Here is a 25,444-nt window from a genome sequence, read left to right as displayed (position 1 = left end):
AGTCAGCACCCCTAATCCTGGTGAAACTAGACAATAAGAAACTACCTGTAATCAAATGAAGCTGTATCAGTTTTTGATTCTAACCCTCGCCCAATTCCTTTCACACAGACAATCTTGCCTCCACCACACACGAGCACCGAATGGCACGCTGGAAGTCAGCTGCCCCATTCAGTTGGGCTGCCAACTCTTTTAAAGGAGTTGGCAGTTTTCGGTTGGTCGGCCTGGGGATCGCCGCACCAATCACTGGACTCCTGGTCGCAGCCACGCCTCTGCTGTCACGGTCCAACCAGGGAGTGGGGATCACACAGCCCTATTTGCATACTCACAACATTTGGTTAAAACACACACACACGGGGTAGGAGGCGCTGGCCGTAACATTTTCCATTTCTCATTCTCATCCCTGATAATTGTGGATGTCTTGATAGTATAGAATAGAATAGAATAGGCCAGAAGAGGATACTAGTGCAAGAGAGAATGAGTTTAGGGTAGAGACTCTGGAGAGATTCTCAGCACATTCTGGCGGGTCCCATCATTCGCTGAAATGGGACTCGGCAGTAGCTGGCGAGACCTGATCAAACATGCAAGTGTGAAGAACCCCGAAGCCCAGAACAGCAGTCACGGCAAGGCAGGGCCAAGCCAACAGGGTGCCCCTCCCCCCGGGCCGTAGGAGCCACAGGGCGGCACCTCCAGAGAGCCACCGGGGCCACCGTGAACGACGCGAACCCGGAGAACAAGGCACATATCCTTCCTTCCTCCTCCTCCTCCTCCTCTGACCGACCACCAGGGGGTCCAGAACAACCCCCCACCCCCTAAGAAACAAAGACGCCGCTGACACACCCCCCCCCCCCTCCTTCCTCCCTTCTTTCCTTCCTTCCTTCCTTCCCTCCTTCCCTCCCCCCCTCTGACCGACCGCGGTAACGGTCCAGGTCAACCCCCGGTAAGGAATGAAGACCCCGGCCGACCCCACCTCCCACCCTTTTTCTCCTCCTCCTCTTCTGGACCGACCCAGCTCCAGATCAACCCCCCAACCCACCTCAAAAGAATCAAAGACCCCAGCTCAATCAACTTCATAGTGGTCATAGGAAGAAGTCTCAGTTTAACTGTGGAGAGAAGACTTGGAGCTGCAGCATTGACAGGTGGAGTTGAAGCAAGAAAGCCATTCCTCCATGTCTGACATCACCTGTTAAACATGGAGGAGGAAGCGTGATGGTCTGGGGCTGTTCTGCTGGATCCAGGGTCGGTTCTTGTACAGAGTGAGAGGAACCCTGAACCTAAACGGCTACCACAGCATTCTGCAGCTCCATGCAGAACCCTCTGGTATGTTCTAGTTGGTCAGGGGTTCATCCTACAGCAGATAATGATCCAAAACTTTAGTCCAAGCTCTGCCAGAACCACCTTAGGAACAAAGAACCAGATGGTGAGCTTGAAAACGTGGTGTGGCAGCACAGTCTCCAGACTTAAACCCCATGGAGCTGGTTTGGATGAACTGGACAGAAGAGTGAAAGCAAAGAACTTACAAGAACCACACATTTATGGGAACTTCTGCTGCAGAGCTGGAAGAACTTTCTGAAGAATATTAGATTTCCATTGTGGACAGAATGAGTATGTTCAGCTGTCAGCTCTGCCAAAGGAAGTACTTGATGAGTCAAAAGTTTAGAAAACATTTTGGTTTCTAAAAAGATTTTTTTAACTTAATTTGTTTATTTGTTCTGTGCTTCATTTCAGAGTTCTAAAACTTTTGACCGTGTTGAGATTGTGTTGAGATTGAGAATCTTGTGAGAGGCTGCTAAAGGTGAAATGGTTTCATCTTTAACATAAAGTAACTAAAGTCACTCCTTTTAAATGTCATATACATGCAGAGGTTTTATTAATAAACGGAATACTGTAATGGAATGTGTGATAAATCTTAAATGTTCTAATGCAGGAGTGTCTAAAAAAATGGTCTGTCAGTATTTACACTCAGTAAATCAATCAATAAATGTTCCCTTTAATAGCTGTACAAAGACATTATCAGATGTCAAACTCAACCACTTGGGTCACAACAGTGAAACTGAACAATTATGGCACACTATTGGTGTACCGCTGAAACCATAAGCAGTCCTACAGAGTCTGTACTGGAGGTCATGAAGGAACAGTGTGTGACGAACAGAACAGACTCTGCTGGTAACCCATCACATCTGTTCAACCGTGTCTAACTTCCTGCTTTAAGATTTCAGCCTTTTGTGCCTACAGCTCATACTCCCTTCCCTTCAGAAGCACATAAAAAACAAGTTTAACTGCATGTTTTAAAGACTGAAAATTTTACGTGTGGTAATGTTTGAGGTTTTAGGAGTCTCTAACTTGGTGCAAAGTTCTAAGTCAAATAAATATGTAAAATCAGAACATTACAGGTGATCAGTTGGTCAGATAACTAGCAAAAATCACCCCCAAATATTTTGATAACTAAATCAGTAACTCTACAGTGCCACAGTCTCTTAAATGGGTGGGCTTAAAGAACTCCTTTTCTAAGAATCTAGTCTTTTACATTGTTCACTAGTAGACTTACACTACTGTTCAAAAGTTTGGGGTCACTTAGAAATGTCCTTATTGCTGAAAGAAATGCATTTTTTTCTAATGAAGATAACATTAAATGAATGATAAACCCAGTGCAGACATTGTTAATGTGGTAAATGACTATTGTAGCTGGAAACAGCTGATTTTTAATGGAATATCTCCATAGAGGTACAGAGGAACATTTCCAGCAACCATCACTCCTGTGTTCTAATGCTACATTGTGTTAGCTAATGGTGTTGAAAGGCTCATTGATGGTTAGAAAACCCTTGTGCAGTTATGTTAGCACATGGATAAAAGTGGGAGTTTTCATGGAAAACATGGAATTCTCTGGATGACCCCAAACTTTTGAACAGTTGTTTAGATCAAGAGGCACTTTTGCCATCAGGGATATTCGGCTCCGCCTGAGGAGATCAGACCTACAGAATTATTTACCCTTTTTAAATTAAACAAACACAACAAAACATTTGTACCCACTTGCTTTTGTTCCATCTCTTTGTTACTCATTAGGGCTTTATTGCTCGTATTGTTTCATTTGCATTTATTAATATTCATATTCTGCATTTTTGTGTCTCTTGTTGTCTTATGTGTTAAAATGTGATCTTGCTTCCTGGGTATCCTGCTTCTCCTTTGTCTGTCAAGGCACTGAAAGCTTGTCTTTAGAGTGCTATAAATATCAGTTATTATCACGATTATTATTATTTTTATTATAGTCAACATGTCATTTCTAGTGTGACTGAGGTCTTGACCTACAGATGCACTGTTAACCCTCCTATTATCTTTGGGGTCAGTGTGACCCTATTCGATGTTTGTCTCTAAATAAATGATTGATATTATCATTATTATTATTTTTGCTTCATATTTAGTGACTTTTCCTAATTTAACGCGGATAACTGGGTAAACATAAAATGAATGTGATGTGATTTTAATGACCTGCACACATGCTGTATAGCCAATGTTCTTTGAGGTCAATTTGGCCCCAGTCTTTTAGCTATAAAACACAGAAGAAATATCAACATTTTACACAATTTTGCTTTGGTTGTTTATGATCATAATGAGGTCACTAAAACATCCACTCATCCATTATCTATACACCGCTTGATCCTCATTCGGGTGGCAGGTGGGCTGGAGTCTATCCCAGCTGACTTAGGGTGAAGGCAGGGTACAGGTCACCCTGTCCAGGGACAAACAATCACTCTCACATTCACACCTACAGGCAATTTAGAATAATCCATTAACCTCAGCATATTTTTGGACTGTGGGAGGAAGGCTGAGTACTTGGAGAATACCCATACATGCACAGGAGAACATGCAAACTCCATGCGGAAAGATCCCGGGAAAGCCGGGACGCCAACCAGGGAAGGCGACAGTGTAACCACTGATCCACTGTGCAGCCTTCACGCTAACATGCAGTTTTATAATCTTCAAAAAGTTTTAGGGCCCTAAGCTTTTTGAAATTGTGCTTGTTTTTCCTGGAGTCAAATTGACCCTGAACATAATACTTGTTAATATTCTTCATAACAGAAATTGTTTTCCATTCCAAATGTTACAGAAAACTAAAATATGTCCTTTGAAAAAAATATAAAGCCATTAAAACACTAAAAGATATCTCTTTCCAATTTTAGGTCAGTCAGTAAGATTTTATTGTGATCTGAGTGGCAGGTATTGTGGATGTATGAGGGGAGTGGGTGGAGGGTTGTATTTAAAGGCTCTTTAGGTAGTCAACAAACAGATCAGTATCGGACATATAAACTGAGGGACCAATTCTAATTATAATCATTTTCTGGAGGTTTACAATGCTGGAATCAAACTGACCCCACGGATAAAGCTGGTGATTTAATTTGTGAAGCTGACAGGCAGATGTTGGTGTAGCTGAGCAGATGGAGGTAGGTGCTGTTGTTGGAGGGGCAGGTCCAGCTCCAGGCTCGAACCAGCTCTGCAGGTTGTCCCGGTGAATCGTCCTCCTGCTGCTTCCAGACGCACAGCTCTCCTCCTGCTCTCTGCAACACACTTCCCTCTCTACACACCATGAGTAAGTCCAGCACGCTGAAAGTCAAGGGCTTGTTTAAAATCAAATCCCTTGACAAGGAGAACAAGGAGCAGAGACAGTCGGGGACCCTGAAAGATGCGAGCAGCAGCAGAGGAGCGGGGAGTCCTCCGGGGAGCTCCATGCCGCTCAGCCCGGGAGACAACGCCGCTCTCCCCGCGGAGCTTCTACCCGCTTCCCCGAAAGAAAAGAAGCCAAAGCGGCTCAAACTGTTCAAGCTGAAACGGAAGAAATCCAAGAAAGGAGAAGAAGGAGGAGAGGTGTTCTTCCCTGATGAACTGGACAGCTTCAGCAGCAACATGTAAGACAGAGCAAGTTTATTATTATTATTATTTATGAGGAATTCTTTCATCTGTAGTATGATTCAGACTTAAGCTTCTCTATATTGTCCTCATGGAGCTTTTCGTATAACTACAGCATCATAGTTGTAAATAAACTAACCAGCACTAACACTGACCGCAGTCTACATTTAATCAGAAATGATCCAAACACAGTCCATGTAGCTGTATAGAAGAAATGCAGACTATCTTCTCATCATACATGGTCCCACGCCATGCACACTACCAGTCAAAAGTCTGGACACACCTTCTCTTTTAATGCTTTTTATTTATTTGCATTAATTTCCACATTGTGGATTAATACTTTACAACATAATTCCATATGTATTCTTTTATAGTTTTGATGTCTTCAGTATTAATCTACAATGTGTAAATATAAATCATTGAATGAGAAGGTGGGTCCAAACTTTTGACTGGTGAAGTGAAAGTGAAGCTGGTGACTCCTGGAGGCTTCCTGTTGGCCCCAGCAGTAGTTTGACCCCTGTTTCTCCCTCTGGCACTTAGTGAAATCTGTGGCTGAGAACACAGCTAGTTTAGTCTTGCATCAAGTCTGAAAAATGCAGAGAGAGGTAAACAGAAACAGTGAGAGGTATACGTGAGCTTTTTGTTTGCAAATCAGTGGCTCACTTTACACATCAAGTCTTCACCGTGCAAGGAGATAATGAAAGCGAATGAGACACCCAGCCTGGTCTCATTCTGTTCAGGTGCCTTTGGGCAAGACGTTGGACCTCTTCAGTGTTCCTCAGCAGCTAAACAGGCAGAACTTTGCATGCATTGAGCAGCTCTGTGGAGGACTGTGTGACTGTAAATATCCCCGCTGAGTCACTGTTCCCTGGCGAAATTAAAGATTTAAAAAGAGACTGGTTAACCTCCGGTGGTTACAATAATAACAGTCACATTTCCAGTTCTGTATTTATCCTAAATATTTCCGTGTTCTCCTTTCATGTTCCTTTAAGCATGTCTCCATATTATTCCGTGTACAAACCAACGTGTTGACGGTTTCACTTCTGCTGACTCAGCTGGCATCGTCACACATTGTCAGGTTAACCTGTGTTGACACGAGCTGTTGTGACTCAGTAATTGCAAAACATTTAATACTGAAATGAAAAACCTGTCATGCAGGGTACGGCACATTTCCCCGCTCAGTCCAGTTATATGAGGCTCAGTTAAGTTGATTTAATCTACATCTGAGTGAATGTGACAGAAATTACAACACATTCACACATTGACAAGATGAAAAACATGACTCAGTGTCATGTGATATAGACATTAATCATATCACATTGTTTTTTGCGTTTCACACTCATCTTGATTGGTTAATATTTTGTTGCTTTCAGTGTCTTGGGGCATTAAATCAATGACCTCCTTTCACAGATTAATTTGTCACAGACAACTGTTTCACACCTGCGGTGATAAACCGGTTTTTGCTTCACAAACATCTTTAGGCAAATACGTTTTACTATACTTGGAAATGTCAGCTGCAATATGATGGCTGTTTATAGATAAAAACCCTTTTATTTCTACATTTTCTCTGATGGATACACCTGCTAAGGCGAAACCAGCTGACAAACACAAAAAACTACTTTGAATAGATGTCATGGCTGAGACCTGAGGACTGTTATAGAAATGAGGCACTTTGTATGACAGATTGTCCAATCATGGACTTTATTGATGTTGTTTAAAAAAAATACACTACCATTCAAGTTTGGACACTTAGAAATGTCCTTAATTTTGAAAGAAAAGCATCATTTTCAGTGAAGATAACATGGAATGAATGATAAATCCAGTGTAGACATTGTTAATGTGGTAAATGACTATTGTAGCTGGAAACGGCTGATTTTTAATGGAATATCTCCATAGAGGTACAGAGGAACTTTTCCAGCAACCATCACTCCTGTGTTCTAATGCTACATTGTGTTAGCTAATGGTGTTGAAAGACTCATTGATGATTAGAAAACCCTTGTGCAGTTATGTTAGCACATGGATAAAAGTGGGAAAACGTGGAGTTGTCTGGGTGACCCCAAACTTTTGAACAGTAGTGCAGCTATAACAGCACATATTTACAGAAAGTCTCTGCCAGAAGTCACTCCTGTTACATTTGATTTTAAATATGAAAGGTGCCATTAACAGATGTGTAAAAAAAAAAAGAGAGAAATGAGAGGTAGAAAGAGAAGAGCAGATGTAGTGTAATATCTCACCTCTGCACAGATGGTGGTCGACACAGATTCCTTCATCTGACATCAGAAAGGTGTAGAGGGAGGGTTTACAGCTATCTGACTGTTTGATATGCAGTTTGGAGTATGGTGGCCGTTAAAAGTGTTGGCAAAATGTCATGCATCGATGGATATGGTGCAACAATATCACCCCATTGTAGTTCCTGATGTGTATTTCTACAGTTCAATTCAATTCAATTCAATTTTATTTATATAGCGCCAATTACAGTCAAATTGTCTCGAGACGCTTTACAGAACCCATATGCCTGAACCCCAGAGCAAGCCAAAAGGCGACAGTGGCAGGAAAACACCCTTTTAACAGGGAAAAAAACCTCGAGCAGAACCCGGCTCTAATGTGGGGGGACCCATCTGCCTGCTGGCCGGGCGGGTTGAGAGGGACAGAAGAGGTAGAGATAGAGGGGTAGAGATAGAGATAGAGGGATACAGATAGAGGGGTAGAGATAGAGAGGTGGGGGGGTGGGACACAAGGACCATAAAACACAGCCACACATCTGAAGCATCCAGCATCCAGCTCTGGGACCAGGGACACTCGGAGAAAGGACACAGAAAGAAACAGAGTGAGTGTAATGCAATAATGGTATATATAGTAAATACATAGGTAGTTAGAGAAGGGCTCAGTGCATCCAGAGAGGTTCCCCAGCAGCCTAGGCCTATAGCAGCATAGTTCAGCAGTGAGGTGTGCAACAAACTTTTACATTCATTACAGAGACAAGAGCAGGAAATTGGTGGTTCAAATTCCGGTCAGGATGCAGTTGTCCAGTGAGGACCCTTAGGCAAGGGCCTTAGTGCTGCCCCGCCTGCCTACCTGGTGTTGTATCTACTCTCAGATGTGTGTCGCTTGGGATAAAAGTGTCTGCTAAATGAAATTGTTGTTGCACTATCTATAATATGCAGCTGTATTTTGGCAGCTGGATAGCTCTGTGACTAACACCCTTGACTTTGGCACAGGAGATTGGTGATTCCAATCCCAGTCAGGGTGCAGTTGTCCAGTGAGGACCCTTCAGCAAGGTCCTTAGTGCTTCCTGACTATCTACCTGGTATTGTATCTACTCTCAAGTGTATGTTGCGTTGGGTAAAAAGCATTTGCTAAATGAAACTTAGAATGGAAAATTTGGAAAATTAATCAGCAACTATTTAATCAACCTATGGGATTAGAGGTGAAACATCTTCAAGAACCAAAAGGAGAAGTCCAGTTTCTTTTCTACTGCAGCTGTCAGGATTATTAGGACCCAGATAAGTGAGAATCTCCCATCGGTTTCTCTGGGGACACCAAAACCAACAGTGAATTTAACCTGCTCAGTGGGACTGGGTCCTGAACACGGTTCTGTTTAGGATGGCTTGGTAGCATATCTGGGTGAGAGTGCAGAGTATAGATTAGAGAAAGAAGGACAACAACACTACTTCACCATCAGCATTTAAGGAACATTCAACATCAGCGGCTCCAAACTGTGGCAGAGAGACCACAGTCCACTGATACAGCGTCATAGAAGATAAAATAATGATTCTGAATGAACCATATCTGCCCCTCACTGGCCCTGATGACCTGCTGAATCAGTCCGGACAGGAATGAGCAAAGATCCACACCTGGACCACTCATGGATTTACCTTATATCCTGCACCTCTGGTATAGAAACAGATCCAACAGCATGGAGCTCATCAGTGAAGAAGCTGTTCTGCAAGAGAATGAGATCACTGTAGACTCAGGCGTGTTTATTCTGCCTCGCTAAAATGACAGTGGGGAATTATGTCACAGCGCTTTTGAATTTCCAGGCCTGTAACTCTGTGGAATCTGACCTGGATAGCACTTATAAACTCACTTGTGTTGCGAGAGCAAAAAAAACAGCCTGTTCAAACTTACTGATAAACCTGAGGGATTGGAGGAGGTGCAGTGTTAGTGTTTGCACACTGTGTGAGTGTTAAGGTGAGGAAACGTTCGGTATGTGTGCCTTTCTTCAGAACACAGTTGCAAAAATATTCAAGAGGTTTTAGGAAAACACTATCCATTTCACTGAAATATTGTAACAAGTGCGTTGTAAGAAATCTCACTCACTGTAATCTCATCTGGCAGACGATACAAGCCCGTCACACCCTTCAGTGGGGGCTGTGCATTCCTGTTCTCAGAATTTCTAGACAGTCCCGAAGGTGAGGGCGTGGAGGCTGAACGGCAAATCTGCAACTCACACAACACCTGTGCTAATACCCAGCCTGTTCACTGAGCATTAATTATGAATCTGGTGACTCATAGTTGTGTATAGAACTATGTGTAACATGAGATCAAATATCCAGGATCCACTGTCAGTTCTGACTGTAACTAAGTGAGTTTCTGTGATTCCTTCCTAATGAGACCACTTGTGCCTTGCTCCCTTTAAAGGAGGATTACTCTAATGCCTTTTGCTGCACGCTGTTAGAATAAGTGTCACTTTGCTCTCAGGTTTCATGCAGTAGTTGATATGGCAGCAGCTGAATGATATGTTTAGGGGCTGATTTCTAATCACTGATTTCAGTTCTCTTTTTCAGTATTCTACTTTGAAGGATCTACACTACCAGTCAAAGGTTGGACACAGCTTCTCATTTAATGGCTTTTCTTTATTTTCATGACTATTTACATTGTAGATTCTCACTGAAGGCAGCAAAACTATGAACGAACACATATGGAATTATGTAGTAAACAAAAAAGTATGAAATAAGTCAAAACATGTTTTATATTTGAGATTCTTCAAATGATTCAATTTGAATTAAAAATTGCCAATAATGACTCAAAATCTGTCCAAAATAACTTGTAAAACAAGTTGAAATTAGTTCAAAATGACTCAAAACCTGTTCAGAAGTATTTCCCAAAACGTGTTCAAAATGGTACAAAATGACTTAAAATATGTATAAAATTTGTTAAATCTGGTCATAAATGACCCAAAAGAAGTCCCAAATAACTCTGAACAAGTCCAAAAAAACCTCAGAATTTATTCAAAATGATTGAATTTGTCCAAAGAAATTAAAATGTGTCAATAATGACTCAAAATCGGTCTAAAATAACTTGTAAAACAAGTTGAAATTTGTCCAAAACTACATTAATTGTAGTAAATGACTTGGAATTTTTCTATAATGAATTGAAACTTGTGTTCAGTGACTGGAAATGTGTCCTAAATTACTCAGAAGTCATCTAAACTGACTCAAACTTTATCCATTATGAGTAAATATTTGTCCACAATGACTTGAAACCTGTTCAAAACTACTCAAAACTTCTCAAAACATGTTTAAAATGGTCCAAATTTGTTAAATCTTGTCCCAAACGACTCAAAGGAAGTCCCAGGTAACCCTGAACAAGTCCCAAGAAACTCAAAGTTTGTTCAATATGATTCAGCTTGAATTAAAAATTACCAATAATGACTCAAAATCTGTCCGTTCTGTTAGATTCTTCCAAACAGCCACCCTTTGCTCTGATTCCTGCTTTGAACACTCTTGTTATTCTCTGGATGAGCTCCATGAGGTAGAACCTGAAATGGTTCTCCAACAGTCTTGAAGGAGTTCCAGAGATGCTGAGCTCTTGTTGGTCCTTTTGCCTTCACTCTGTGTCCATCTCTTCCCAAACCATCTGGATTGGGTTCAGGTCAGGTGACTGTGGAGGCCAGGTCATCTCCATCATCTCCTTCTTGGTCAGATAGTCCTTCCACAGCCTGGAGGTGTGTTTGGGGTCATTGTCCTGTTGGAGAATAAATGATGGTCCAACTAAACCAAACCAGATGGGATGTCATGTTGCTGCAGGATGCTGTGGTAGCCATGCTGGTTCAGAGTTCCTTCAGTTTGGAATAAATCCCCAACAGTAGGTAGAGAGGAAGTCACCTGAAATGTCAAGGTTCATTTGTAGAATTTCTTCCTTCTTAATGGGGTTTGGACCATCAGTTGTGTTGTGCAGAAGTCAGGTTGGTCCACAGATGACAGCCCTATTTGACAACTGTTAGAATCCATATAAGAGTGTGTAACGCAGTAATCAAAGCAAAGGGAGGCTATTTTGAAGAATCTAAAATATAAAACATATACTGACTTATTTCACACTTTTTTGTTTACTACATAATTCCATATGTGTTCATTCATAGCTGTGATGCCTTCAGTGAGAATCTACAATGGAAATAGTGATGAAAATAAAGAAAAACCATTAAATGAGAAGGAGTGTCCAAACTAAAGACTGGTAGTGTCTATGTTAAAACCCTTCAGAGTTGACTATGTTAACCTTCTTTCTGAAAAGCTGTTGAATAGATTGTCATTAAGTCATCTGGGATGTTTGTGGTTCCTAGAGGATGAATCCCACGGACTTGGCCTGTATTTTCCTCTAGCTCTAACATGAGGCTGACTCCTGGTCTGATTGAATCATCTCAACAGCTATTAGCTACATTACATTATATTTTGTGCTCATGTGTGTGTCTAACTCAGGAAGTGTAATCATGTCAAGTCAAGTCAGTGTTATCTATATGTACAGAATTACAAAGCATAGATTAGCTCAGCTGTCTGTATAACACACTCTATCGATAGACTCTCAATTTAGGTCAGAAACTATTTTCCCTTGTCTTTATTGGGAGAAGAGATCAGGAACAGCATGCAGATGGATTTTTAAGGAGATGGAGCCTTTTTCCAGTGAGGTCAGGGGTCACGCAGTAGGAGACGGGATTATTTTATGAGTAGAAAATAGTTCCAGGAAAAAACTATGCACACTGTGTTTTGTGGATGTGGATTATCCAGAGTAACAACAGGTGTGTTTCTGTAAAAGTTGCTGCTGAGTTCTCTAAATGTAATTTTTAAGCTAAAACATTACATTCCATTTATCTTCATTGTGTTGGGGAAATTCCAGATGTTTCAAATTATATCTGTCTAAACAGTGATTGGGATGAAGCCAGACCATTCCCTATTTTCTTTTAAGTTATTTTTTAGCCTTTTAGGCTTTATTGTATTGGACAGAGGAGACAGAAAAAATGAGAAGAGTCAGGGGAAGGACCTGCAGCAAAGGGCCATGGGCTGGATTCGAACCCGTGACTGTTGCATCAAGGACTATAGCCCCTCCTGATGAGTCCCCCATTCAACCAGTTGAGTTACTGGGTGCCAGCAATTCAACCAGTTGAGTTACCGGGTGCCAGCATTCTCTAATTTTTATTTATTTTTTGTTTTTTTGGTGTACTGTCTGTGCCTGTGGTAGTATTAGTGCATTATATGACATAAATATGAATGAAAAAAGTGCTGAAGCACAAAGAAGTCCTCAAAACCAAGAGTCTAGCATCCCAAATATTCTCAAATCTGCTGCAGGACAGACCTTTTTTACATGTCTATTTTTCATCAAATCATGATTATTATTTGTTATATATTATATTTTACTAATTATTTATAAAGCCTTTAAGTCACTAAGGTTCGGTAAGATCATAATGACACTTCAGACAATTTAAATAATAAATGAGGTTATTGCTGCTGTGCCACGTGTAAAAGATGCACAACCCTTTTCTCAATTTACACGACTGTTCAAAAGTTTAGGGTCACTTAGAAATATCCTTATTGTGATAGAAAAGCAGTTTTTTGTAATTTGGACATCAAACGGTGGAGCTCAGCTCTGGTTACTCCAACCTTATTTAACTGCTTGATGTCATGTGAACGCAGTCGACCAAATAACAGGAATATTGCAGTGGAGCAAATCAAGACAACAATAATACAGATGGAATTTACTGTAAGCACACATGAAGAATAGAGACCCAGAAGATGTAGAGCAACTTCCAGGTGCTGCCCACAGCCATCTCTGTGAACTCAATACAAACCTAACTCCCATCAGCCTCAGCTGTACTTTGTTCTTGTTGCTCCTTATTCAACATTAGCAGCATAACACTATAAACTATGATGGTCAATAAGATGAGCATCAGCCGTCAGATTCATATTTCTCTACACCTGCTTTATCCTGTGCAGGGTCGCATGGGAGCTGGAGCATTTCTGATATCTAACAAAAGGCAGGGTCACTTTTATGACAAGGTGCTGAAATTCACTTTAGTTTTTCTCTGGAGTCAGCCTTAGTCTAATAATAGACTTTAAAGAAAGAGGTCACGAGGCCTGTTTTTGTAAAATGCAGTAAAAAGTAGTTTCAGTCAGAAGCTGATTAATGACTGACTCAGGAAGGGTGTGTCTTAAGCCTTTGATGTTACCTTTCAGGTAAATTTCAACCACAATGCATCGACCTAAACTATGCTGTGGAATTAGCTTTGAAAGTGCTGTTAATACTGAAGCTTCTAGAATGGATCAGGCAAGAAGCGATCCATCGTAATTATTGATTCATTGTCGGTATAAATGTAAAAATGTAGTGTTTCATCCAGGCACAACAGGCTGCAACTAAGGTTTCATACTCTGCTTTGTGATGTGTTTGTTCTAAGCAGTGAGAAATTTGGACCACTGTTCAATGTTTCATGTATTTTAATCATACAAATCAAAGCGATTGTCCTTTCTGTGGTGTACACTATACCCTTCAAAAGTTTGGGGTCACCCAGATAATTCCATGTTTTACATGAAAACTCCCACTTTTATCCTATGTGCTAACATAACTGCACAAGGGTTTTGTAATCATTAATGAGCCTTTCAACACCATGTGCTAACATTCTTTCAAAAATAATGGCATTTCTAAGTGACCCTAAGTGACCCTAAACTTTTGACCAGTAGTGTAAATGAGAGCATATTCATGCAGCAGCTCTGTAATGTTGAATGTGTTAATGTGTGATGATGATCGAGATAAACCTGACTGAGAAAGGATTCGTCTCTGGGCTGCTGAACGGGTTTGCTGAGAAACCAAATCTTTAAACATCAGAGTCACGGCCGCTGAATCTTCCAGACAGGTGAAGTTGGATTTGAAGGCTTAGATTGTCTTTAAAGGTGAAAGTGTTTGTGTGCATAAACATGGACTGAGAGACCTGTGGCTGTTGGACTAGAACTCAGGTTCAGTGTTCGATATGCACACCTGTTCACACCTAAGCATTCATATGCAAACACAGACACATGCCATAGATGTCTCCGTTAATCTCACAGTTTCAAGATGTAAAGAAAATAGTGCTTTCCATTTAAAATAAGGTCTGTTAGTCAGTTAGTTGTTTGGTCTGTTAAATGTCAGAAAATGGCAAAAAATATACATTAGTATTTCGCACAGTCCAAGATGACAAATGTCTTGTTTTATCCATAACCCAGAGAAATTCAGTTTAGTGTCACAGAGAAGGAAAGAAACCAGAAAACGGTAACATTTCAGGAGCTGTGATCAGAGAATGAAGACCTTTTATTTTGAGAAATACTCAGAATGGTTAATCGATTATGTGAAACGTTGGCAACTCATTTTAATGCAGATAACTGAAACACTTAATCGATTCATTTTTCCATCTGGAATTTCAACACCATCTTTTTTTTAAACTTAAAACTCAAAAATTAAATTTAAAACAATGTTGTGCCAAAAAAATCTACTTTTATGGAGTCCTAGCATTTCTACTGTGATACCCAGCTACCTGGTACATGATAAAAGAATGTGAATAGCAAACAGCCTGGGTATACTGTATGTACAACAGAATATAAACATTACAACAAACAGTAGCCTTTCCTGTTTTAAAGTATTTAAACCAAACTACACTGTTAGAGAACTCACTCATCCAGTTTTCTTGTGAGAACTTCTGTGTGTTTTTGTCGTATTGTTGGTCTAAAAAAGCTCAGTCAGCCTTAGTTTGTGTTGTGTTTGAAACATTGCTACAGCAGATGCAGCAGTCTCAGTTCACCAACAGTAACCCATCAGGAAGTGAACATTGTGATGTGTTGTTGTTCATATAAAAAACTGAAACTCTCTCAGTTGGAAATCTGTTCGCAGATCTGGATGTCTGTCTTTGAGCTGCTTTGATAAGTTTGAGGTTTTTCGCCTGTTCTCTCCAAATGTGTCACCATTTAACCATCATCACCGTAGAAAACACCTTTCCAGAGAAATCACAGTCTCCAGTAGCCTAACTGTGACAGCTATACCGTGGTACCATCAGTACCTTTATTAACATAGAACATCTCATTCAATGCTTTTTATTTATTTGTATAATTTTCTACATTGTAGATTAATACTGAAAACATCAAAACTATAAAATAATACATATGAAATTATGTTGTAAACAAAAAAGTGTTAATCTTCAGTATTAATCTACAATGTAGAAAATTATACAAATAAATAAAAAGCATTGAATGAGAAGCTGTGTCCAAACTTTTGATTGTTAATGTATGAGCCAAAGTGTTCCTATTTCTGAATTTTCAGGAAGTGTATTTATTTATTTACACTACCATTCAAAAGTTTGGGGTCACTTAAAAAAAGCATTTTTTTTTTCAATGAAGATAACATGGAATGAATGATAAATCCAGTGTAGACATTGTTAATGTGGTAAATGACTATTGTAGCTGGAAACAGCTGATTTTTAATGGAATATCTCCATAGAGGTACAGAGGAACATTTCCAGCAACCATCACTCCTGTGTTCTAATGCTACATTGTGTTAGCTAATGGTGTTGAAAGGCTCATTGATGATTAGAAAACCCTTGTGCAGTTATGTTAGCACATGGATAAAAGTGGGAATTTTCATGGAAAACATGGAATTGTCTGTGTGACCCCAAACTTTTGAACAGTAGTGTAGATATGTACCGTGTATATGTCGACCTTTTTCAAATAAACTGCATAACAGTGACATACATTTCATTTTATTTAATTAATATGTCATTGTAAATTTTTCTTTTTGGTCCTAATGTGAGCAAATTATTTGACCACTTCTATATTTTAAATAGCACTGTGCAAGCAGCTTTCAGAGTTTCAGCAAAGTAATCACTTAATTCTGTACATGTACACTACCGTTCAAAAGTTTGGGGTCACAAGTGTATAAGTGTCATAAGTGTAAGTCCAGCCAACTGCTGATTTTCACCAGTGAATTATAATAATATTAGTATCAGCTGTTACAGCATCAAAAGCTGGTGTTTGCAGCAGCACTATTGCTACGCTCAGTAGTGATAAAAGGCTAAATGACAGCTGGCATCCTGTTATCGTTAAGCCCCCATCATAAAAGAGCTCACCTATTACAATCACCTGTAGCTTGTGTGATCTATATCCTGGTGCCACAACGAGGGAACTTTTAAAGGTCACATCATGTGAAATAGGTAGTTGGTCAAAACAAGTTATAGCAAATGAACAGTCTCCTCTTACCTACATTTTATACCAGGCATGTGTTACCAGCCCTGATTCCTTCTGTGTCAAAATTATATTTGAAAGTTTACCAAAGCCACACCTTTTAAAGTTATTTCAGAAACCAGATAACCAGGGCTTGTTTCTATGACTCTGTGTCAGACATTAAACTGCTGCAGTTTGCTTTTGAAACTATGATACATCCCAGAAATGCTGAAGTCTATCCCAGCTGACTTAAGGTGAAGGCGTGGTTCACCCTGGACAGGTCAGCAGTCTGTCACTGGGCTACGCATTTAGACAGACAGCCAAGCACACTCACGTTCTTAGACACAATCTTTGGACTGTGGGAGGAAGCCGGACAACCCGGTGAAAACATACGCTGCACAGGGAGAGCATGCAAACTCCACACAGAAAGATGGCAAGAAGGCTGGGACGGCAACCAGGGATGGTTAATGTACATACAGAACAGCTGATTTTGAGGGAGTCGAGACTGATTTTTCTTGGAAGGACTCATTGTGCTTGTTCAGTGTAATTCAGTGCAACTCTTTACTGATTGAAAGTGTACGTTGGTGACACACTAATATGTTTCAGATATCATGAGCCTTGCTTCCATTTGAGAAAACTTCATATCACATGTAGCCCCAGCAAGCAGCACAAACTGGATCTTGCGTGAATCAGATACGATTTGTCATTGAGTGTTCTTCATGTCTCAACAGATCTGTCTTTCCTCGGGTTGAGCTCCAGGTCATCCCCTGTTAGTTCCCTGCCTTCTTTTTGTCAGAGGTCTCTGTGCAGGAATGCACCTCTTCAGCAGAGCTTTTAACTTGAAGCACTTTGTAGCATATCAGATGATCAGTGATGACTCAGTGTTGATTGATTCACTGCTGTTGCAACGTTTGGCAACCACTTGAACACTGACAAACCTGCAAGGGCCTTAAACAGGTATTATCTTGTGTTCCTTAGAAAGGACTCAGGGCTTTTCTACCTGGGGATGTTTTTGTCATGTGGTCGACCAGCCAGCCACAGCTACTGGATTTGTTCTGTGTAATCTTATTGAAAGTATTGAATCTTGCTGTTCTGTGTGCTGACTGTCCAGATAAGTTCTTATCCAGACAGATATGGCGACTGGGAGTGATTGGGAGAGACATGCTGGGAAAAAGGCATGTTTTGTAGGAAGGCAGGGAGAGGAACCAAATGAATTCACTCATATGTAAAGGATGTCCCTCCAGGGTTGTGAAATATTGTGAAATCTTTTAACCGTTGAGAGGGATTTTTTTCTGAAGCTTGAAACAGGTTTGTAGGTTTAGAGGTATTGGTTCTTTCTACAGAAACTCTTTGTAAAATGTCCCCTTTCTACCATGTGTCTACATCTATGACATTCACATGTTGTTCAGTTGTCTGAGATGTAAAAGTTGATTTGTTGTGACACATAACCACCTTCTCAACCAGCGGCTAACCGTACTGGTGGAGATTATATCTTTTATTTTTGTTTAATGCTTTTGAGACCTGCTTGTCCTGCTGTCACTTTGTGTTGTTGTTGACAGATGCAGTCAAATAAGATGCAAATAATTCATTACAGGTGACAGATCTAACCACCGTCAACTGAGACGGAGGCATAAAGGTGTCAGTTGTTAGGCTGCTAACAACACAGCCTGGGACTGACGCTTTAAATACTGTGTTGAAGTTCAGATATACTTTATTTGTCCGATTAGGGACATTTGTTTTGAACCTACATGTAGAGCTGCACAGCAACACAAATGCATTGAAAGATTTCATACACTCATGTAATTCATTTTAGAGCTCAACAGTTTAGTAGTGAAAGAATCAAAATAGTCCAAGTTGGAGTTTTATCTAAACCTTAATGTGTGGTAACTAGATGGGAGCATGTAGAGTATGTGAGATGGGTCTAGAGTCATTTTTCTGCCAGTTTGAGAACAATTTTGTTCAAAATCCTGAAGGATAAAGGGTCACTCACACCGATCCCCTTTATTACTGAAGGCGCCAGATGGTTCAGCTGAGACGAAAACAGGGGGATGGATTCAAAAAAATGTTGGAAAAACCCTGTGGGCCACCCCAAAAGCCTGAGCTAACAAAAGACGTGTGTGTATTGCTGTACCTTTTGACATATGGTATCAACTTACTTACTAGACTGTTGTCAATAAGTCGGCTTAGATACGTGTACGAGGCAACCTGTCTGAGATTAAATCAGTCACAGTGGGTACTAGCTCACTGACTTGGGATCACAAAGTATTTCCTGTGTTTTCTTCACATTAATTACAAAACTGTGTTGTTGGCAAACTTGTCAATATCTGTAGTATAAGGTTGAATCTCTTTAGCAACAGGAAGAAGTCAAGAATCTATTGTTTGATAAAAAAAAAAAAACAGCAAGATTTCCGGGATGGTGACTCCGGTGTTTATTATTAGTACAGTGTGGCTATCACACCCCTGGGTGGGTCTCACTGTAAATGGACCTGGACTCAGAAAGGGTCTGATTAACCTCAACCTACTGAGTTCTGCTGGTAAGACATGAATGGAACTACTTGATACCATGTAGTTTGACAGACGTGCTGTTGACTCTGGAGAACATGAGGTGTGGCTGCAAGATGTTAAACACAGAACTCACAACAAAGAGAAACAGCTGGCATGAGGCCACACACCACAGTAAAAATAGCACCATCAGTGGCCCGGGTGTTTTTCTAGGTAAACAGGAATCACAGTGGTCCTGAAGCTGCCACACCTCCTTCATCTCCAGATGCTTCATCAACTTTCTCCTTATGGTTAAAGACAATAACCATAAGGGGAAAAATTCAAAAAATGGTATTCAACATTACACAAGTAACTTTGTGCAAAAAAAAAAATCAATGTAAAAATGCATCTTAAAAGAGCATTTCATATTTCAGTGACAGAAGCATTGCGCAAATATTGGCCAAACTGTCAAAAATAATACTGTTTAATGAGGTTATCCCTCACATTGTGATTTCATCGTCACCCCAGATTCCTCCTCGTCATTATTCTATTTGGACTTTTCATGGAACCGCTGATAATCCTCATTTATTACATGCAGGGTTGTCCATTTGGGTGTTACATTAGTTGCACATTTGTCTTTAGACCTCAGCATTTCTGGATTATTACTCAGAGAATCACTTTCAACTGAATCTTTATGGTGTTTGTGAGATTCTCATATTTAATGGTCCAGCTGTTTCTGAGAGCGTATTTTCTTTAAGTGCAGGGTGCTTTTCATGAAAAGCAAAATGTTTCCGGTTTAAGCATTCGTTGGCCTGATTATACCCGGCTTGTTGTTTGTAAAATGTTTAACCTGTTAGACTGGTATCACAGAGTCCTCAGAAGGCATAACATAAGCTGACCTGATTTCATTCTGCCTTTAATGTTGAGATCATACAGTTCATCCCAGTGCTTGATTTTAAGAAGACTTAACATCAGTAGACTCCAAGAAATGTTATCTATTAGATGAATTGGTCTAAACTGTGGAACAGATCATCATAATCCCAAGAAGATTAAGTCCAATGACTTGTGAACCCATGGAGCTATGGAATTAGAAGTGCACAGAACAGTCCAGGGTTCATTTGTGTAGATTTTCATTCTCCCAAAGCACATAGTAGCTCCTAAGAGTTGCAGCATTGAGCCCAGACTAACCCAAGTGAACACTACATCAGCTGCCTGCTGATGATCACATGATTGTGATCCTACTACAAATCCACTGCTGAGGACTTATCAGGACTTATCCTTCAGAAATGATCCAAGGAACAACTGATTAAATTATGGGGGTGTTTCTGAGTCCCATCAATTCCCGCCGCCCGCTACATATTTAGGTCATGTGATTCAGTATTCGTACATAACGCACACATGCATAATACACACCTGTCATTTTGTTTGTGAGTACATCTATATTAAATGGACACATTCTATGTTGCTGTGATTTCTGCCACAAATTTTTTCAAGATTTCAACCGTTGGAAATGATACAGTGTCTGAGCGCTTTCTCTGAGTGCTTTTCTTGTTATCAAAATAATCCAGTGGTAGTTCATCCATGGGTATAGTGTGAACAGGAACTTATTGTTAATTTAACATGCTTTAAACAGATGCAGGCTAAATAAAATGGGACTGAAGTTGTGGTCCACAGGTAACTAAGCGACTCCATGACAACATGATGCTTCTTCTTTACTTCCCCCAAAGATCCCGATGTAAATTCAGCGACTGGTTTCTAACTTGAACATAAACAACTCATTAGAATTTTGTGTACATACACTATAAGTGTAACAGTGTACTATGGTGTGATACACCAGCCCCAAATGAAACAAAACCATGTAGATGAGGTAGATCAGCCATCTGCTGACAAAGCTCTAATTGAATAATAATAGGTGGATTTTTAAAGCTACAGTCACAGCTACTTGTCCAGCCAGAAATACATCAACACATAATGGATAGCTTTTTTGAAGCTGTGCCAGCTTCTGAGTAGCTAATTAAATGTGTTTTATAACAGTGTAGACACAGCAGAGCAATGATTTAGCATGTGGGTTGATCACAATATAATGGTTCTATAAACTGGGTGGTTAATGTCATTAGAACGATGGGATTTTTGCTGCAGTCTGTACCAAGCAAGTATGTTCCACCATCTGTGGAGAATAGGATTTATAGGCCAAGACATCTCTGTAACACCACAATAGAAATATGGATATTGCAATTGTTATTTCTTTAAATTTAAAATTTTTCTAATAATTATTCAGTCCTTAATGGAATGGCAGTATTGGTCACTTTTAAGACAAGCCAAGTGACTGTTGACCCTTAAAACCTCTGTTGTAAATCTTTCGCCTTGTGTGTGTCTGGGTGTGTGGTACACCTGGAGCCATAGGTTTGTTGTTATTATAGATAACTAAGACTTGAGTTTCTTTATTTTGTTATTTGATTAAAACAGTCAGACAATTCTGACGCATGATTCTGTAGAGTGTGATCATTTCATTACAGCTGCAGTTATAAGAAAAGCTGAATCCAGAAGATGAATAATGCTGACATTTGTTTGTTTTCTTCAGTATTTGCATGCTGAATGCATTTTGCCATAGGGTTGTTGTGTGGTGTGCACTGAATGACACTTTGGTCAGGAGTTAGCTCCAGTAAAAACACAACATTTCTGCCCTTTTGTGTGTCTGTAGATCTTCAAACACAGACATTAAAATCAAGGTGAGGCAGCAGCACACAAGCAGGATGAACTAAAGTAAACATGACCTGCCTTTGGTCCCCTGCTTAATATTCAAACTATGTGCTCATATTCACTGATGAGTTTTAAACACAAAAGCTGACATACAGCATACTGTACGCACACAAAACACAAGGGGTGGCTTTAATTACAGTTCATTTAATATTGTAGTGTTACAGAGATGCCCTGGGAAAGCACTGCAGGCCGACTCACACTTTTCCATGGTGGAGAAGTTCTTTGGAAAAACATGTAAGAATGTTGAAGTTCATCCTCGTTACTGGAACACACTGAGCACAGGAGACAGACAGGCATGTGGAATACCATTACATTCAGGTAAATGCATACATTTAAGAAATGAAAAAGTAAAAACACAAATTAAAAACAGAAATGTTCTTTTTAAGTCAAACTTCTGAAATAGCGCGTCAAAATTGAAGATGATTAAATCAAAATTGTAAAATTTTTCAAGTTGCCCAAGCGTTGATGCCTATCTCACCTGAAAATGCTGCTTACATTCTATATTTTATATACATATAAATCCCCTTCTCACCCCCCTTGGGCCCTCTGCTCGAGGCCTGGGAGCTGATGTCTCGCTCGCTCTTGGCACACAGCTTGATGTCATCCATGTAGAGGAGTTGGCTGATGGTTGTTGGGCTTCGTTACCGGTATTCGTAGCCGCCCTCTGTGATGGTCTGTCTGAGGGGGTTTAGGCCGATGCAGAACAGCAGTGGTGACAGGGCATTGATTGACAGTGCAAGTGCATGATATATATTCACTATATTGCCAAAAATATTCGCTCACCTGCCTTGACTCACATATGAACGTAAGTGACATCCCATTCCTAATCCACAGGGTTCAATATGACGTCGGTCCACCCTTTGCAGCTATAACAGCTTCAACTCTTCTGGGAAGGCTGTCCACAAGGTTTAGGAGTGTGTTTATGGGAATTTTTGACCATTCTTCCAGAAGCAAATTTGTGAGGTCACACACTGATGTTGGACCAGAAGGTCTGGCTCTCAGTCTCTGCTCTAATTCATCCCAAAGGTGTTCTATGGGGTTGAGGTCAGGACTCTGTGCAGGCCAGTCAAGTTCATCCACACCAGACTCTGTCATCCATGTCTTTATGGACCTTGCTTTGTGCACTGGTGCACAGTCATGTTCGAAGAGGAAGGGGCCAGCACCAAACTGTTCCCACAAAGTTGGGAGCATGGAATTGTCCAAAATGTCTTGGTATGCTGAAGCATTCAGAGTTCCTTTCACTGGAACTAAGGGTCCAAGCCCAGCTCCTGAAAAACAGCCCCACACCATAATCGCCCCTCCACCAAACTTTACACTTGGCACAATGCAATCTGGAAAGTATAGTTCTCCTGGCAACCGCCAAACCCAGACTGGTCCATCAGATTGCCAGATGGAGAAGCGTGATTGGTCACTCCAGAGAAGGTGTCTCCACTGCTCTAGAGTCCAGTGGTGGCTGCTTTACACCACTGCATCCCACGCTTTGCATTGCACTTGGTGATGTATGGTTTGGATGCAGCTGCTGGGCCATGGAAACCCATTCCATGAAGCTCTCTGCTGAAGAACTGTTCTTGAGCTAATCTGAAGGCCACATGAAGTTTGAAGGTCTGTAGCGATTGACTCTGCAGAAAGTTGGCCACCTCTTGGCACTATGCTCCTCAGCATCCACTGACCCCGCTCCGTCAGTTTACCACCTACCACTTGGTGGCTGAGTTGCTGTCGTTCCTACACACTTCCACTTTCTTATAATACAGCTGACAGTTGACTGTGGAATATTTAGGAGCCAGGAAATGTCACGACTGGATTTGTTGCACAGGTGGCATCCTATCATAGTTCCACGCTGGAATTCACTGAGCTCCTGAGAGCGAGCCATTCTTTCACAAATGTTTGTAAAAGCAGTCTGCATGCCTAGGTGCTTGATTTTATACACCTGTGGCCATGGAAGTGATTGGAACACCTGATTCTCATTATTTGGATGGGTGAGCAAATACTTTTGGCAATATAGTGTATATATAGCCCTATATATTAGGGCCGGGATTTTAACAAGTTAATTTTGCATAATTATTTACAGGAAATATAACACGTTAAAAAGTTTTTAAAAATAACACATTTAATTGCACCTTTCTCAGTTCCCTAATTTGAAAATGCACACTCCAGTCCATTAGGTGGCGGTAATGAACAAAAAATCTGTTTTCCAGCCTTGAAGAAGATCCACAAGATGCACTGAGTGATGTCAGTGCACAAGAAAGTTTGATGAACTGTGAAGGAAGATGAGACCACACTGAGCTTGTTGTGTGCAAATTGTGCAACAAAGATTTTTCTGATCACTGCAGATCTTCAAGCCAACGGCATCACCTCAATGTAAAACATGTTGCTGTTAGCACCAGAGCTAAAGCTACGTGTCCAGTGGGCCGTTTTTTCTGGCATGGAAACGAGCCACATCTGAATATTGCCCACTTGGTGGGCGGGTCACTAGGAGGTCACATGACAGCCTTCATACTTTCAGTCCGGTAGAAACGTCGGACCAATATGGCGGCTCAGTCGCAAACATTCTCTTTTATTACGAAAACAGTTCAGCGAAAAATATTTCTGTAAGCATTTGAGGCAAGAAATAAGCTGCTGAATCTATCCTCATTTAAGTTCAGCGACAGCTAGTTTAGATGTTTAATTAAAGTTTCGCAATGCATCAGACCTCCACTCCCAGGGCCTCATTTGCATAAATGACAATATTTTATGCAAATGAGCTCCTATGCGACGCGCCGAATGCAGCCATCATGCAATCATAGACTGTATAATAAAGAAATACGACACACAGAAAAAAAGACATAACAGAGCTGAAAGAGCAGTTATGTTAAATGAAGACTTACTTTTGTCAAGAAGTGGCATTTTTATTTTAAGATTTCTTTAACATTTCCATATGATCAAACACAAACATATTTAATTCTGATACTATTGTGGAATTCATTTTCATTATAGGAGTGTACTTTAATGAAGTCCCATATGAGCCTCCATACAAAATAATATTGTAACTTAATATGTGGTAAAGTGTGCAGCCATTTTAAAATTTGGCATGACTTAGTATTTAGTTATTTAGATTTTTTTCTCTTACTGATGCAAACTGGCTTCTGTATCTTTAAAAATAAATCAAAGCAAGTACGAGATAGAAGTGAGAAAGTTCAGATGACAGATCAGTGTATGTGGGTTTTCCTCAGCATGTCAGCATTATGAGCTTGTTTTTGTAGCAATATCACAACTGTCTGTCTCCCCCAAGGAATTTGTAACAGTGAAATAATCTATTGGATTTTCTTGCTTCCACTGCACTTATCTTTCTGCTGCAAATACAATAGATTGGTTTTACTTTATCAACAGATGCATCCTGTCTGTAGCTGAAACTTGTCTGAGAAATGTCTTCACTAGCATGTTGGCTTGGTTTCCTCTGCACGCCTTCACAGTGGTTATTGTTCCAAGTGGAAGTGTAGTGGCTGCAGCCTACTGGTTGCTGCAGCCCCGCCCTGGATCTGGCAAACAGTCGGCCTGCAGGAGTTGTTCCAGACACTCCCTAATGCTCAGCCTGTCTTATAAGCAACAGCTGTTTGGGATTCACAGTGCAAAGCCACGTTAGAGCCTTTTTAGATTGTGTCATTAGCCCTTTGGGTTGATCGATTTTGTCTTAAAATTCACTGTTCTGTACTTAGCGTAGCATCAGAGTTTTCAGTGTAAACTGTGAAGAAATGGAGCCACTGCAGAGTGTGAGTCTAGTTTATGCTGTACTTCAGCTTTGTGTCCAGTTCCAAGTTTCCTATTGGGCAACTTGACCTTAAACCAAGCTTTTACAGCAGGCAGCCGTCCAGCCATGTCCT

The 25,444-nt window shown here is 40.5% G+C and overlaps 1 protein-coding gene across 2 annotated transcripts in view; it reads left to right on the top strand.

Moving 5' to 3' along the window:
• Positions 1–4,502: 4,502 nt before the first annotated feature.
• crybg1a (crystallin beta-gamma domain containing 1a) overlaps positions 4,503–25,444 on the top strand; it is a 69,882-nt gene continuing 48,940 nt past the window's right edge. The window contains exon 1 of one of the 2 annotated variants that reach the window (XM_035954093.2): positions 4,503–4,898. In XM_035954093.2, coding sequence (XP_035809986.2) covers positions 4,579–4,898 — 320 coding nt within the window. In that variant the 5' untranslated portion in view covers positions 4,503–4,578. The remainder of the gene's footprint in view (positions 4,899–25,444) is intronic. The other variant, XM_023282904.3, reaches the window with a different exon arrangement.

The sequence above is a fragment of the Amphiprion ocellaris genome, chromosome 20, assembly GCF_022539595.1.
Source record: "Amphiprion ocellaris isolate individual 3 ecotype Okinawa chromosome 20, ASM2253959v1, whole genome shotgun sequence".
NCBI lineage: Eukaryota > Metazoa > Chordata > Actinopteri > Pomacentridae > Amphiprion > Amphiprion ocellaris.
The sequence above is the reverse complement of the archived record's forward strand: the minus strand, read 5'-3'. Positions and strand labels throughout refer to the sequence as shown.